General features: G+C 48.9%; 1 protein-coding gene and 1 non-coding gene across 7 annotated transcripts in view; both read left to right on the top strand.

Moving 5' to 3' along the window:
* The window catches only part of BCAP31 (B cell receptor associated protein 31), a 34,853-nt gene that overhangs the window by 8,706 nt on the left and 9,954 nt on the right, over positions 1 to 16,193 (top strand). For all 6 annotated transcript variants that reach the window (XM_025460620.3, XM_035711432.2, XM_025460618.2 and 3 more), the window contains exon 4: positions 6,355 to 6,502. In XM_025460620.3, the coding sequence (XP_025316405.1) occupies positions 6,355 to 6,502 (148 nt within the window). The remainder of the gene's footprint in view (positions 1 to 6,354; positions 6,503 to 16,193) is intronic.
* On the top strand, positions 8,368 to 8,552 carry LOC112668607 (U2 spliceosomal RNA). The gene has a single exon (XR_003141738.1). It is a non-coding gene; the product is annotated as a U2 spliceosomal RNA (small nuclear RNA).

Here is a 16,193-nt window from a genome sequence, read left to right as displayed (position 1 = left end):
AAGCTGCTGTGACCTGTAGCATAGTGGGGACTGAGGTCTGGCAGTGTATCCCAGAGCCTTCTGGATTGGGTCAGGCTTCAGGGTCTTTATGGGTTCTTCTAACTGTGGAGTTCTGTAAACACCATGTTGAGGTACACACTAACCAGGCTTGAAAGATAAGCTGGTCTCAGGGCATTCTCAGGGATGGGGCTTGGGGCCTTATATGGTACTAAGGTGGAAGGCAGGCATTTTGTGACGTGGTGATGTGATTGTTTGGAGACCAAAGGCAGCAATATAGCTTTCATTTGGCTGTTAAATATGTGTTTTGTTGTACTAAGTGGTCAGCATATCCCTCAGCTTGGACTTTAAAGTATTGGCTGGGTTCTGTGGCAGACAGTGGTTCTGTCTCCAAGGTGTTGATATCTGCTTAGGCTCAGAGCACTCCTCTCTACCTGAGTCTCCAGGAGAAATGTGGCAGTGGATCGGAGGCCAGGGAGCTGTAGTTTGGCGGGGCGGGGTGGGGGGAATGTGTAAGGCACCATCCACTAGCTGTAGCATTAGGCATTTTTCCTCCCTAATGTGTTGACACCTGATGGAATATGTTCAGACTTTTCTGAACAGGCCAGGTGCAGCCTACCCGTTCCCACTTGTATAGGGTGGGCATCAGCTGCCCACATGTGCATACTGTGCTGTTCTCGAAATACTCGGCAAGGCCCCATAAGTAGCTCTTTGCAGTCAGAGTTCCTTCCCTGTGTGGTCTCTGAGGCCAGAAAGGGTAGAAAATAAGGGTGTCCTCCTTTGAGCATTAAAAAACCAGGCTTTAGAGTTGTGGAATGGAGTATGTGTGATTCTGCTTTTAGGTGTAGGATAGGGGTAAGGGGGTGGGGAGAGGCTTGCCAGGGTGCTGCCTCCGGGCCTTGCTCCTCTGTAAAGGATCCATGAGCTCCACATGTCTTGGCATAGCTGATGGGCCAAGGAGGTCCTGTGAGAACCTAGGAGTTGGCAGAGGTGCCATTCTTCTTTTTTGAGGTCAGGGAACTTGGAAGTTCTAGAGAGACACTGGTTTTGATGACTGGCTCCTTCCTACCGTAACAGTAAGAAGTGTGATCTAGATAAGTGTGTTAAAACTTCTACAGGTATAAATGTTACCTAACAGAATGTTTTTTATTCTTTTTATTTAAAAAAAATTTTTTTATAAGATTACTTCTTTTTTTAAGAAGATTTTATTTATTTATTAATGAGAGGCAGAGAGAGAGGCAGAGACATAGGCAGAGGGAGAAGCAGGCTCCTTTCAGGGAGCCGGATGTGGGACTTGATCCTGGGACTCCAGGATCATGCCCTGGGCTGAAGGCGGCGCTAAACTGCTGAGCCACCCGGGCTGCCCAGCTAGCAGGAATCTTGATGAAAGGTGATGAGCATAGCTAGCTGGAGCTGCAGCCCTGGCTGGCCCCTGGAGGGGAGGAGTCTGGGCAGGTCTAAGAGGGAAGATGGGGGAGTGGGCTTAATGGGCATCCATGGTCAGCTGCCCTGGTCCAGAGCCTTGAGATACGGAGGGCAGCACTGTGTTGTGTGATTTGGACTAGTGGCCTAACACCCCCATCCCCAGTCTGCTCCCTGCCGTTGACCAAAGTGGTCCTTAGGGTGTTGGGGTCCCTGGATGCAGATGATGGAACAGAAAAACCTATTTTTGTTTTATTTTAGTATTTTGTTTTTTATGGATTTATTTATTTTAAGGAGATCAAGAACTTGAGTGTGGTCGGGGTGGGACAGAGGAGGGAGAGGTAGTCTTAAGCAGGCTGCACTGAGATGGATCCCAACCTGGGGCTTAGTCTTATGACCCTGAGATTATCACCTCAGCTGAAACCAAGAGTTGGACGCTTAACTTACTGTGCCACCCAGGCACTCCAAACATGTTTTTTTTTTTTTTAATCACAAAATAACATGTTTTTTTCCTAAGATTTTATTCATGATAGACATGGGGGGGGGGCAGAGACACAGGCAGAGGGAGAAGCAGGCTCCATACCGGGGGCCTGACGCGGGACTCGATCCCAGGACTCCAGACACACGCCCTGGGCCAAAGGCAGGCGCTGAACCACTGAGCCACCCAGGGATTCCCCACATGTTCTTAAAAATTCAGAAATTTAACCAGAAAGTCCTCCCATAATCCCATATCGCAAGAAAAATGATCATTGATGCTTTGTTGTACATGTCCATAAGCATTTTTTGATGCTGACATCTTTATTAAAATACTATATACTGTTTGGGATTGGATTCAGATCATAGTACACCCTGTTTTGGATTGTGCATTTTGTTTTGTGTTAGATCTCTTTTTACAGCAATCTCCTCCTTTTTCAACATTGTGTGGTATCCTGGGGCACTTGGCTGCCTCCTTTAGCTCAGGTCGTGATCTTAGGGCCCTGGGATCAAGCCCCTTGTCCGGCTCTGAGTTCAGCGAGGAGTCTGCTTCTCCTCCTCCTTCTGCCCTTCCCCCCACTTGTGCTTTCTTTCTCTCTCTCAAATAAAATCTTTAATATTAAAAAATAAATGTTATGTGGTATCATAACACACGTTTTGCTGTGATTCAATTTTTTAAAAAAATTTTATTTGAGAGAGAGCATGAGAGAGCACAAGTAGGGGAAGGATAGAGGAAAAAGGGAAAAGCAGGCTCCCTGCTGAGCAGGGAGCCCAATCGGGCTCTAGCTCAGGACCCCAAGATCATGACCTGAGCCGAAGTCAGATGCTTCACTGACTGAGCCACCCCTCAATTCTTTATAGGTATACCGGTAAGGTCATATATTTATGCAAATGTTTACATAGGGTAGATCCATAGAGGTGGAATTTTGATGAATCCAAGGATATGAATGTTTTCAATTTTAGGTCTTACAATGGGCTGCTATAACAAAAATATAATAGACTGTTTACTTAAACAACAGATGTGTATTTCTCACAGTTCTGGAGGCTGGAAGTCCAAGGTCAAGATGCTGGCAGGTTTGGTGCTGGTGAGGGCCTGTTTCTCAGTTCATAAAGCCTTCTCACTTTGTCCTCACATGGTGAAAGGGGTGAGAGAGCTCTGTGGGGTCTCTTTTATAAGGGCACTAACTGGGCAGCCTGGGTGGCTCAGCGGTTTAGCGCCGCCTTCAGCCCAGGGCCTGATCCTGGAGACCTGGGATCAAGTCCCGCATTGCTTCTCCCTCTGCCTGTGTCTCTGCCCGCCCCCCCTCGCCTCTGTCTTTCATGAATAAATAAGTAAAATCTTAAAAAAATATACAAGGGCACTAACCCCATTCATGGGGGCCCCACTTTCATGACCTAACTCTCCCAGAGGCTCCACCTCGTAATCTTGTAATACCATCTTTCGGGGGGTTAGGTTATCAATATAAAAATCTTGGGAGGGAGGCAAGGGACAGGAACATATAGTTCATAATAAATAGCATGTTTTTGGCCTGGTTTAGATCTCTACTAATAGGATAGGAGGATGCTTGCTTCATGATACAGATTCTCTACTAATAGGATAGGAGGATGCTTGCTTCATGATACAGATTAACACAAGGACACCAGTAAAGGGAGGCAGGTTTTTTAATAACGTAGTATCAGCTTAAAAAACAAAGCAGGCTCTTGGGACACCTGGGTGGCTCAGTCGGTTGAACATCTGCTTTTGGCTCAGGTCGTGATCCCTGGGTCCAGGGATCAACTCCCCCAATGGGATCCTTGCTCAGCAGGGAGCCTGCTTCTCCCTCTGCCTGCCGCTCAGAGAAAGAGCGTGTCTGCACTCGGAGAAAGAGCATGTCTGCGTGCTCTGTTTCTCTGATAAATGAAGTCTTTAAAAAACAAAAAATAGTCTGAAACCAAAAATTAACCAAACAGTATCCATATACTGTGGTACTGCGGTACCTTGTTCTCTCCCGTTTGGGGGGGCGGTTCTCTTAAGAGACCTTTCTAGGTAGATCCTTATGTACTGACTTAAAAAGATGTCTCAGGTAAAGAGTGGGGAGTAGTAAATGGTTCCTTTTCCACAGTATAGACAAATATGTAAATATACTTGTATACTGGAATACTGTATTCCTATTGGTGCCTCTCAGGAGTAGAGGCTGCTCACAATTCAGTTATTTGCATGCCCCCTATGCACCCAGAACTGTGCTAGGTCCTGGGTGTAGTAGAAAAGACTTCTGCTCTCGTGGTTTGTAGTCTAATTCAGGGGATATGGACAACAAACCAGTAATTAGGGTAATTTCAGCTTAGGTGTATATTACAGAGAAAATAGGGTAATGTGGCAGAAAGTGATTGCTTTAGGTAAGATGACTGCATGTCCTGTGTTTGTTGGGGGTGCTTATGTCATGGGATTCTTTCTCTTTAAACATTTCTGGTATATTTGAATTTTTGAGGTCTGTACATTTGTGTGTTTTTTTTTTAAAGATTTTTATTTATTCATGAGAGACACAGAAAGAGAGAGGCAGAGACACAGGCAGAGGGAGAAGCGGGCTCCATGCCGGGAGCCTGATGCAGGACTCGATCCCGGGTCTCCAGGATCACACACACCCTGGGCTGAAGGCAGCGCTAAACCGCGGAGCCACCCGGGCTGCCCCTGTACATTTATTTTCTAATCAGAATAAGACCGTTCTATTTGCTTTTTTAATTAAAAAAAATTTTTTTTCCTGTTCTGTAGGTTGCAGTTTAGTTTTGTTGATTTTTTCCTTCACCATGTAGAAGTTTTGTATTTTGACGTACTTCCAGTAGTTTGTCTTTGCTTTTGTTGCCTTTGCCTCAGGGGACAAATCTAGAAAAATGTTGCTATAGTCGATGTCAGAGAAATTAATGCCTGTGCTCTCTTCAAGGATTTTCATGGATTCAGGTCTCACATTTAGGTCTTTCATTCATTTTGAGTTTATTTTTGTGCCCTGGTGAAAGAAAATGGTCCAGTTTCTTTCTTTTTAAAAATTTTTAGGGGATCCCTGGGTGGCTCAGCGGTTTAGTGCCTGCCTTTGGCCCAGGGGGGCGCAATCCTGGAGTTCCAGGATCGAGTCCGACGTCAGGCTCCTGGCATGGAGCCTGCTTCTCCCTCCTCCTGTGTCTCTGCCTCCCCCCCCCCATCATAAATAAATAAATAAATAAGTAAATAAATAAATCTTTTAAAAAAAGAATTATCTAAAAAATAAAAAATTTTAAATGATTTTATTTATTTATTCATGAGAGACACACAGAGGCAGAGGGAAAAGCAGGTTCCCTGTGGGGAGCGTGATGCGGGACTCAGTCCCTGGACCTGAGATCACACCCTGAGCCGAAGGTAGATGCTCAACCACTGAGCCACCCAGGGGTCCCGAAAATGGCCCAGTTTCATTCTTCTGCATGTGGCTGTCCAGTTTTCCTAGCTCCATTTGTTGAAGAGATTTTTTCCACTAGATATGCATTCCTCCTTTGTTGAAGATTATTTGACCATACAGCTGTGAGTTTATTTCTGAGTTTTCTATTGTATTCCATTGATGCCTATTTTCATGCCAGCAGCATACTATTTTAGTTATTACTGCTTTGTAATATAACTTGAAATTTGTAATTATGATACCTCCTACTTTGTTTTTCAAGATTGTTCTAGCTCTGAAAAATGCTGTTGGTATTTTGATAGGGATGGCATTAAATCTGTAGGTGTTTCTGGGAGATATGGACATTTTAATGATGTCCATTCTTAGAATAAGGCAGTTTATTTATTTATTTATAAAGATTTTATTTATTGAGACAACAAAGAGAGAGAGGCAGAGACACAGGCAGAGGGAGAAGCAGACTCCATGCAGGGAATCCAACATGGGACTCGATCCTGGGTCTCCAGGATCACACCCCTGGCTGCAGGCGGCGCTAAACTGCTGCGCCACTGGGGCTGCCCCAAATAAGGCAGTTTAAATAGTAAAACGCTTCATGAACCTTAGAAATGGAAAAGCTTGTCTTTGGCAAGTGGCTTTGGGGTCTTGACTCCTAGGCTGCTCATGCCTCCTTCGTGGGGATTTACATGAACAGGATGACCCTGGCTTGTCACTGGGGTAGCTGATGGCCAGCCTGACTTGAGGTAGACGGAACCAGACACTGAGGGCTCCATGGCTGTTGTCAGCAACACCTCAGACTTGGTTAGCACCTTGATACAGAGCAAGTTTGTGGTCTGGGTAGGAATGGGGCCAGGGAGTGACATGAAAAAAGCCGGAGGAGAATGGGTCTCGAGGCCAAGCTTCTGACAAGGCATCCCCTCAAGGTGTGTATAGAAGGGGAGATACCTGGGGTGACAGATGTGAGGGAAGTGGGGTCACCTTGACTTGTGCCATGTGTCTCCCCTGGACAACCCGGTCTTGTCTGAGCAGGAGCTGATGATGCCCTTGTGTTTCTTCTGTGCTGCAGATGCTGTACGTGAGATTCGGAAGTACGACGACGTGACAGAGAAGGTGAACCTGCAGAATAATCCTGGGGCTGTGGAACACTTCCACATGAAGCTTTTCCGTGCCCAGAGGAATCTCTATATTGCTGGCTTTTCCTTGCTGCTGTCCTTGTGAGTGAGGAGGAACAAGGGGCTTAGGGTTGGGAAAGGACTCGTGGGCTAGCCAGTGACTTTGGCTTACTCAGTCTCTGGCCTTGAACTGGGGACCCTCATTCCCCCAGAGGCCTCTGATTCTCCTTCTGACCTCCAGGGGCAGTGTGGTGAGTGGGAAAGGTCTGACCAGAACTGCAGAAGACTTGTGTCCTGGCTCTGCCGTAACTTGCCACGTGCTCTTTTAAGGCAAACACATGCCAAGCTTGCTTTCTCTATGTAGGCTGAAGTGAGTGATGAGGTGTTGCCCTCTGGGAGAGGGTCTTTGGAGGCCAGTCTAAAGGGACCAGTGGAATAGGGGCCTTTGGGCATGGGAACCTGACCTGAGAAGAGTGAGCAGAAGTGGCACTACGAGGCTGAGACCGTGTCTATCCCTAGTGCCTTCCCCACTGTAGTTCTGTTGCAGGAGCATTTTGTGCTCCGTGGCAGCCCGAGTATTTCTGGTGGGTTTTCTGGTGAAACTGAGGGCCTCAGTCAGGGCCGTGTGGGTGGCTAGCCTGGGTAAGACTGAACTGATAGCAAGTGCCTATTTGAGTCTGGAGGCCTTCTGCTCACAGGGGTTCTTTCTCATCAGAGGGGCCTGGCTGCCATTGAGTGTGCTGATTGGCTGGGAGTAAACATTGTACTCAGGCCAGGGGCTTCCAGAGGTTGGCAGGGTAGTGTGTAAATTCTTGAGTTAGCCTCTTTTGCCTCTGGTCTCCGGGATGCCCCTTTTCACTAGGCCTTAGAATGACGGCCTGCCTGGGTTTCGGGTTTTCAGAGGAAAAGACAATCAGGTGACCTTCACCACTCTGGGTCCAGGTTGGAGTGTGGCAGGGTTGGAGCTGGGAAGGACAGAGCTTTACCAGGTGGTCTGTTGGATCACTGAAGGGGTCTGCAAGCATGCTGTCTTCAAACTGGAAATTTCAGTCAGGCAGTGAGAAGGCTGGGAGGACAGGTATCCTGGAGTCGGGTTTCGGGAAGCTCTAAAAAAGAAGCATGATATGATTTTATGGTCTGAGACTGAAAGGGAGGCAGGTCCAGATTTGAGTTTAACTACAGGTGAGCTCCAGGGAGGAGGAAGAGTTCACTGTGTGTAAAGCGCCCGCAGAGGTGGGGGCGCCTGGCTGGCATAGTCGGTTGGGTGTCCAACTCTTGGTTTCGGCTCGGGTCCTGATCTCAGGATTGTGGATCATCAGGCTCTGTGTTCAGTGCAGAGTTGGCTTCAGATTCTCTCTCTCCCTCTGCCTCTCCCTGCTGCGTGCCCGCGCATGTGCTCTTTTCTGTCTCTCTCTGCCTTTCTTCAATAAATATTTTTAAAAAATAGCCCACAGAGGCTGGGGGGCGGCGGGGTAGGAGGGGACTCCCAGGCAAGCCTATGTTTTATGAAAGATAGGAAGGACAGAAAGAGAACTAAGGACTGCTCCAGGAGAGCACGCAGAGCTTTAAGAAAAGCAGCGTCAAGAAGACAAAGCCCTCAGTGGGCTCTGGATCATGAAACACAGTAAGACCTGGGGCAAGGGTAGTTTCCTTGATGTTTTTATGTAACATAAGGAAAGGGTGGGCAGGAGGTCAAGGATAAAGGAAGCCTTGGAATGAGAGAATGGAAATCTCAGGTGGGCAATGTAGCTTTCACTAACACTGATGAAATCATGGCCAGAGACTCTGGCGGTCTTCTGCAGGTGGAATTGTTAGTCCTTGAGGAGCTGCAGGGTCGGATCGATGCTGGAAGGCTGCAGACAGGCAAACATCCTAATTTCCAAAGGAGGGAGAAGGCCGGTGAAGATGGAAGTAGAGCAGGAGGGTCTGACTTGATTTCAGTTCACGTTCTAGAGAGAGCATCTGGTATTGCTTCTTGGCCTTTTGGCCAAGATCAAGTGTAGTATCTGTTCCTACCAGTATAGGAGTGGACTCTATCAGAGAACAGTAGAGTAAATGTGTTTTTCCAGCAGGGAAGTGGAGTAGGAGCTTGTTCCTTCTACTCCATGCATCCACTGGGTATTGCAGTACCTCCGGGAACGGTGCACCTCCACCTTAGAAAGAAAGAAAGGATAGCTTGTATGCTTTCAGAGAAGAGGGAGGGACCATTCGGTTACCATGAATTAATAGAGAACGAGTTCTGTCGGGCTTGCCCTGCCCTCCGTCTGCTTCACCATGGTGGATTTTCTGCACAGTGTTTGCCAGTCTCTCGTTGGATATCTAGGGACCGGATGCCGAAGCGTGAGCAGGGTGCTGACCTCACGGTGTATACTCAGGTGGGATCCTCACTGCTGTGAGTGGCTGCTGCTGGGAGCCACCCTCAGCCTGCCTGGCGTTTCTCTGCTGAGGATGCTGGTGGCTTGTCCAGCAGATGCAGGGAGAGATGGACTTGAGGTGGTGGGCAGCAGGCAGGTTAGCTCCCGCTGGGAATCCACAGCTATCAGACAAACTCAGTGATGGGGCCAGTTCTAATGAGACTCGAGTTTTGAGTGGGGACACGTGTGTAAATAAGCCTACAGGTTGACAGAGGACCATGGAGCTGTGGCTGGTCAGGGACTCGGTCAGGTGTGGGGTTGTGGCTTCCTGCACCCTAGAAGGAGTTCTGGCAGAAGTGCAGGAGCTCCTAGTGCCCTTTGTGAAGGCTGGGGCCGCCAGGATGGAGGTGCTCTAGCCCTGTTGAGCTCTGTGTCGGCCAGCACTATCTGGAGGATTGCATTTGGGGCCCCATGTGTGCAGAGAGGCTGGCAAACTGCAGGTTGCCAGTTCAGTAGCAATCACGGTGGTGGATGGAGGAGTGGTGTTTGTTCTGCACATCTGTCTTTGAAGTCACACTTCTGACGCTTCTGTTTTTGTGGTCTCTCCCAGGACACCTCTGGGGCAGATACTGTGTGGCTGGGCCAGGGGCCAGTGGGTGGCCAGCATGCCAGGCGCGTGAGTGCGTGCGCGACTTGTCCTCTCTCCGCAACACTGTGTGCTTGGGCATTCCAGCTTCATTCCCACGGTTGAGTTCGGTTCTAGGAGTGTTTTGACGAATGCAGAGTCAGAGTCAGGTAACAGCGTCACCATCAGGGTTACAGAGCAAGAGCAGTTGGCAGTTTCCTTTGTAACCTCAGAGGGGTAGCCTTGGAGAGAAGCAGTCCTTGTTTACACACCCTGCTTGTTCCCTGAAGGACGCACAGAAGTTAGGAGAACCGAGTGAAATTTGGGCCGGCCGTTCCAATCTGCTCTTGCAGTCCCACTCTGCCCTTTGCCCCACTAGCTGCCTCCTCACTTTGCTGTGACTTGTCCATTTCACAAGCATGCAACAGTCGGTTGAGTTTCCTTTTAAACAAGTCAGACATGACAAGTTGGGCCTGTGTGTTCCAGCAGCCACAGATCTCTTACCTCTCTGTTGTGGCTAGAAGATGCTCTGCTACACCCTCCCATGTCCCTGTCCAGTAGCCGATCCAAAAACAGGCAAGGTTGGTCTTGTGCAACTTCTTAGAAAAGGAAACAGTGACTCTCAGGAATTAGTGTGGATTCACCAGTTGCCCGAAAATGACCTATTGAGATGTTTCTAGAATTTTCTAGAAATACATATTCTTCCCTAGTCTAGGGCTCAGATCCTATGTGGCAGCTGTGGTCCTTGAGCAACTTCTCTTTGCACAACGTTAGCTATGGAAAATTCTTGTCCAGACTTGATGTCCACACAACCCGTATGTAGCTTGCAGGAAATACTTTAAGAACAAAACTATAGTCTTTGTTCCTCTGATTATAAAGTTATTCTTGCTCATCATAAAATAAATAAAGGCCCCTAAACTTCAAATAATACAGAAATGTCAGGCACGAGAATGAGTGCTTTGTCTCATCCACAGAAGACGGGTAATAATGGGATGTTTCCGAACTTTTAAAGTAGTGTTTTATATGATGTGTAACTTTGCTTTCATAAGTGCCTTGGGGTTTTTTTGCTCTGCTTTGACTTGCCCCTTTTCACTCAATGATATGTTTTAGTGATTTTTCCATGACTCATGCAGACCTCTCTTGTTTTTAACAGTCATGTAGTCTGTCATGTGAGGGGACCATTGTGTGTTTCACCACTTCCCTGTTCTCAGATACATGAGCTGGTTTGAAATTTTCACTGTAATTATTATTGTTACTATTATTTTAAGGATTTTACTTATTTGAGAGAGGGAGAGCACAAAGGAGGAGGGAGAAGCAGACTCTCCACTGAGTAGAGAGCCTGATGTGGGGCTCGGTCCCAGGACCTTGAGATCATGGCCTGAGCCAAAGGCAGGCGCTTAACCGAGCCACCCAGGTACCCCAAATTTTTACTGTTAACAACCACTCTCAGACATCAGTCCTTCGAGGCATTCTGTTCTTTTTTGCCTCTTACTCTTTTTAGTCGTTGGAACTGGATCGGTAGTGTCCTGCTCCCCTGGTACCATGCTGCTCTGACGGCCTGGAGCCCAGTAGTAGCCTCAGTGGGAACTAGAGGCTTGTTGGAAATGCAGACCCTTAGACCGTCCCCTGGCCTTCTGGCAAACAAGCTCCGGGGTGAGCCTCATGCACATGTGTGCTTGGATAGCGCTGCTCTGGCACATTTGCACTGCGCACTTCCTGGAGCCCACTTTGGATGGCAGCTCTGGCTGTGTCGAGGGGTTTCACTACCTGGGATAGGATTTCTCTGGGTCTGGATATAGTCAGATGCATCTAAAACACCGGGAGCACGGTCTTGCTCTCCTCATTTAACCTGGGTGGTTCAGAGACTGCTGTGCCTGCCCTAGAATGTTTGACACACTTTCTCTTTGAAGAATGTCTTCTCTCATCTGTGCACACACTATCTGCCCAGTGCAGAGGGCTCCTTCCTTGTTTTGTTCTATAAGTCTTTTTATGGGCCTCTCTGAGCTTTCTTTTTTAATATTTTAAAATTTTTACGTAGTCTCTACACCCAATGTGGGCCTCTAACTCACAACCCCAAGTATAAGAGTTGCATGCTCTACCTACTGAGCCAACCAGGTGCCCCGCCCTCTGAAATTTTACACAGATGCGCTACTAACTTGTTTCTTAAAGTTTATTTATTTATTTAAATAATCCTTGCACCCTGTGTGGGGCTCGAACTCAACCCAAGATCAAGAGTCAGTGCTCTACCGACTGAGCCAGCCAGGCTCCCCTGAACCAGCTGTAACTCTGGTTAGCTGTATGCAAACCTGTGAAGGAATGAGCAAGAGAGGTCTCTTTCTTTCTCTGCTGGGTCAGGTTTGGTTATATTACAGCAGCTGTTTTGTGGGGTCCCACTCAGTCTTAGCTTGGTGGACACGTGAGCATTATTCAGCATGAGACAATAGCTGGGTTATTGCCACAGAAAGAAGATGACAGAGTAGTTGCCAGAGGTGTGCATGTGAGTAGCCCTTACTGCCCCGTGTTGGAGTTATAGAAGAGGGGTGTCCCTGGAATGCCATTCTGTACAGATCTACACTTAGAGGGGCCGACAGTGACTGAAGAAGGACTCAAAATTGAAAGTCAGGAGACTGGCTCCACCAAGTCAGGGTGTGGCTTTGGGTTAGCTCCTCCCCTTTTGCTTGAAGTGTTCACAACCTGTTACAATGAGGGCTTATCTCAGACTGCAGCCATGTGGCCTCTCCTCTTTGTGAGCTGTTTGTGTGTTTTGTTTGGGTTCTGGTTTTTTTCAAAACCAGGAAGAGCTTTAATGACTTGAGTAGTTCCGGGGGCTTATGAATGGAAAAGGGCAGCCCGAGAGAGATGGAGTGGCTTGAGCAGCACAGGTTCTAAGAAGTGGCCATGCCCAGGTTCACACCTAGTTCCAATCGACTGTTCACATTCCAGCTTGTCTGCGTTGGTGTGAGCTGCCAGTACTAGGTTGTTGGTTTTCAGCCCACCTCTGACTGTAGACCAGATACTGGGCTATTTCTTTTCTCTAAGTAGTTACTGCCTGGCTTTTGGTAGAAAGGGTTTTGTGCTATCTGTAAGCTAACGTGTACTTCCCTGCATGTCCTCGTCATTAGTCTTGGTTTCACGAGTCTCATGACTCTAATCTTTTAGATGGTTCTGAGTCCCTTTTCATCCATCTGAAGATGGTCATCTGATAACCATAGTCTTTGGAGGAAGATGAGGCTTTAAGTAAATGAAATAAGTTCTTTGAAATGTTACTACTACTGTAACTGCTGCTGACCTATATATACCTTTGCCGTATATCTTCCTAGAGGTTTTTATACCTTGATCGCAGCTACCACTTGCTAGGTGTTCCATATACTGCAAAATAATTTTAACAGCTCTCCAAAGAAGAAACGGGGGTTTAGAGAAGCTCAAAAACCTCTCCTGAGCCCCCACAGCTGCCTGTTGGCAGAGCCAAGAAATCAAACTAGAACAATGTGACTTCCATGCCTGGGTTCTTTCCCTATAGAGTCTGCCTGCTTCTACCTGTTTCTAAGAAACAGGATCAGGGGGGTGCCTAGGTGGCTCAGTTGGTTAAGCATTCGACTCTTGATCTTAGCTCAGATCTTGATCTCAGGGTTGTGAGTTCAGGGCTCCCGTTGGGCTCCATGCTGGCACCAGTTGCCCACTGTTGAACATTGAGTCTGTCTTCCCCCGTTTTTCTGGTCATAAACAATGGAAAACCTCCCTCAATTGCTGTTTTGCATGCTCATCAGCTAGGCCAGATGCTTTGGGCCTCTTGATGCTGTTTGAAGCATCTGCCAATGTTGCTATGTTAGCACACATTGCACTGGCAGGACTGAGCCCCAGTAGGCTCCGGTGGAGTGCGGGGAAGGGTGGGCTGAGTGAGCAGGGTGGATGGGTCAGGAGTGGTGAGAACTGGGGTGCAGCATTTTGAATGCTGGTTCTTGAGTTTGTACCTAACCTCCATGTGGTTGAGGGCTGGGTTGCTCCAGTGGCACTGCCCCATGGTCACAGATGTGTGTGCATGTTTGAGCAGTGGTCAGAGGTTGGAGTGGAGCAGGAGAGCCTAGATGTAGGGAGACCAACTTGGAGGTTACTGGAGGGAGAGCTGCCGGTGGCCTGAACCAGGGCATGGTAGCAGGGGTGGTGAGGGGCAAGTTGGAGGGGTATTGACGAGAGAAGGGGAGAAGCTGGTAGGAATGCCAGGTTTCTGAGGCTGAGGTGCTGGTGGTTCTGCCGGGGGGCACTCGCAGAGTGGCAGTGCCAGAGATGCGCTGGGAGAGAGGGAGCCAGCAGAGCTCACTGAAAGGTGGCTGGTCAGCAGGATGGCGTGCTGTGGCAGCTTCAGGGAAGGGGAGAGGGATGTGCTGGCAGCACGGCTACTTCCCTTGAGATGGAGGGGAAAGGAAACATGCCAGGAGAGGCAAGCCTGGGGTAGAGACCTAGAGACTGCAGGTTGGAGGATGTGGGTGCCACAGAGGAAGAGAGGGATGCTCAGAAGAGGGACTGGTGGCAGTCCTGGTTCCTCACAGGGCCCCCGGGCAGGAGCATGTGGTGGTGTGGAGTTGGGTGGAGCAGGCCTCCTCGTTGGAGAAGTTGGCCTCATGCTTAAGGAAAGCATTGCATCTTTAAACAAGTTGGCTGCAGTGGTGGGAGCGGGGTCTGGGCTTTGGTCTTGTGTCTACTGTGCCTCAGCGCTGATGTGGGCAGCTTGTTCCCTGCCCAGGTCCTTGTGCTCCTTTCTCTTGAGTTTGAGAACTGCTTTCCCAGCCCAGAAGCCTGGGGGGGGGGGGTGCTCTGTCCTTTTTCTTTCTCCCATGTGATCTTCCCATGTGGGTCTTTCTAAATTGTGGTAAAATTACACATATTGTCCAGTTAACCATCTGAACCATTTTTCAGTGTCCGAGTCAGTAGTGTTGAGTCTCTGTGCACTGTTGTACAACCAAGCTCCAGAATTCTTTTCACCTTATGAAAGTGAAACTATACCCATTCAACAGCCTGGGGCTCTGACCTCCTGAGCCTGCCTTTCTCCTGGTCCTTGGAACCGCTGTTCCAGTGGTGCTGGAATTGTTCCAGCCGGGCTTCCTGATGCTGTTTTTGCTCCCCAAGTTGGTCCCCCTTTCCCTGGAAAACTGACCCTGCTACCCCTGTTTCCAGTGCCTTCCTAGCACCTTTGGCATAAACGCTTGACACCCAGTTTTTTCAGGATGTGATCCCTCCCTGCAGCCCTCTGCTCTGTGCTCTGGCCTCCCCAGGTCATGAACTGGCCATATGGGTCTCCATCCTCAAGTGTTTCTGTGGCCTCTGCCTGGAAACCCACCCTCCTCTCATGGTGGCCCAGCTAATAACATCACCTCTTTGTGCTTCTCTGAGGTTTCTTAATGCTGAGTCTACTCTGTGAGGTCTGCGCCATTAGCCGGCTTAGGTGCCGGGCAGCCTGTGAGGGGCGGCATGGGAACCTGGTCTTTTCTCCTGTAGGCCAGTCAGCTCTGCGCCAAGGGCCGGGCACACGCCAAGGGCTGCCTAAACCTTAGGGACTGTATAGTTAGGGGTAGGGAGATTGGGACAGCGTCAGGCCTGCACCCAGGTTGAACTTGTCAGACTGCTGTGCCAGGTATTGTAGATTGGAAGCCCACCTCTTCAGGTCTCCTGAGCTCCCACAGTAGGGACCCCAGGGGTGTTAGAAAAACACAGGGTCTAGACTCCCCCAAAGTGCTCACTGGGGGCCCCTGGTCTGAGACAGGCTGCTTCTGAGTGCTGATCTGGGCAGCTGCGGGCTCTGGCTAGTGAATTATTATTGCACACTCGTATCCTTGGTCTCTACATCCCTGCTTGGAGACTGGCAGCTGGCCATCGTCCCTCTGGAGTCGCTGGGAGTGTAGCCACACGGCAGCTCCTACTGGGCTGTTTCGAGTGTTCAGAGGGCCACACTTTTCTCTACTTTTGCTAAAGTGTTAGAGTCAGAATAGTGCTCACCATCCAGATGCAGGAAGGTCCACCCCTCCATGTGTAATGACCTGAATTTGATCCACAGGGATCTCTTCTTTTCTGCCTACCCCACCGGGCTGGATGGTGTCACTGCAGTCAGCCCCTGCAGTCAGATGGGGCTGCCTTTGTGCTTCTCTGCCAGGTTCCTCTCCTTCATGGCCAGTGATCTGAAGGCTAGGTTGTCTGTTTGAAGGCAGTCGAGTCCCTTTTAACCCACAGGGTAAAATCCATCCAGACCCTCTGAGGCAAGCAAGGGGTTCTGTTTTGCCTTCAGCTCAGCGCTGCATCTCCCTGATGTTCAGCTCTGCAGATAGTTAATTCCTATGTCACGACTGGGGTGTGCGTGCGTGCGTGCATACACTCTGGGCAGGGGCCAGTGGCCAGTCTGGGCTCTGTCATGCTTTAACCATGGCCGCTTCCCCCTCCTCTCCATAATGACCCATGCCCTGAGAGGCAGGCTGGTATGACCAGAGTGGGATTTGGAATTGGACCTGAGTTTGGATCCTGGGTCTGTTATTGGCAGTTTGGTAACCTTGGGAAAGTCACTTAACTTCTTGAACTTTTCCCTGGTGTGAGGATTGAGGTGATTTGGGTGATGTTCTGCACGTCATTTCTGGCACATGGGGAGTATTTAGTAAATGGTAGCACTTCTCAGTATCCCCTGAATAGTGATAAGGGTTTTGTGGGATTTTTCCAACTGTGTGGTAGGCTATGCCAAGCTCAGGCTAAGAGAAGAAAAGGCCCAGTTTTGGCCTCAGGGACCTTCTGTTCTGAGTTGGGCATGGGGGTGGCAGAGTAGAGTGAGATAGGC

Source organism: Canis lupus, chromosome X (genome assembly GCF_003254725.2).
Source record: "Canis lupus dingo isolate Sandy chromosome X, ASM325472v2, whole genome shotgun sequence".
NCBI classification, from domain to species: domain Eukaryota; kingdom Metazoa; phylum Chordata; class Mammalia; order Carnivora; family Canidae; genus Canis; species Canis lupus.
This window is presented reverse-complemented; position numbering and strand designations above follow the sequence as displayed.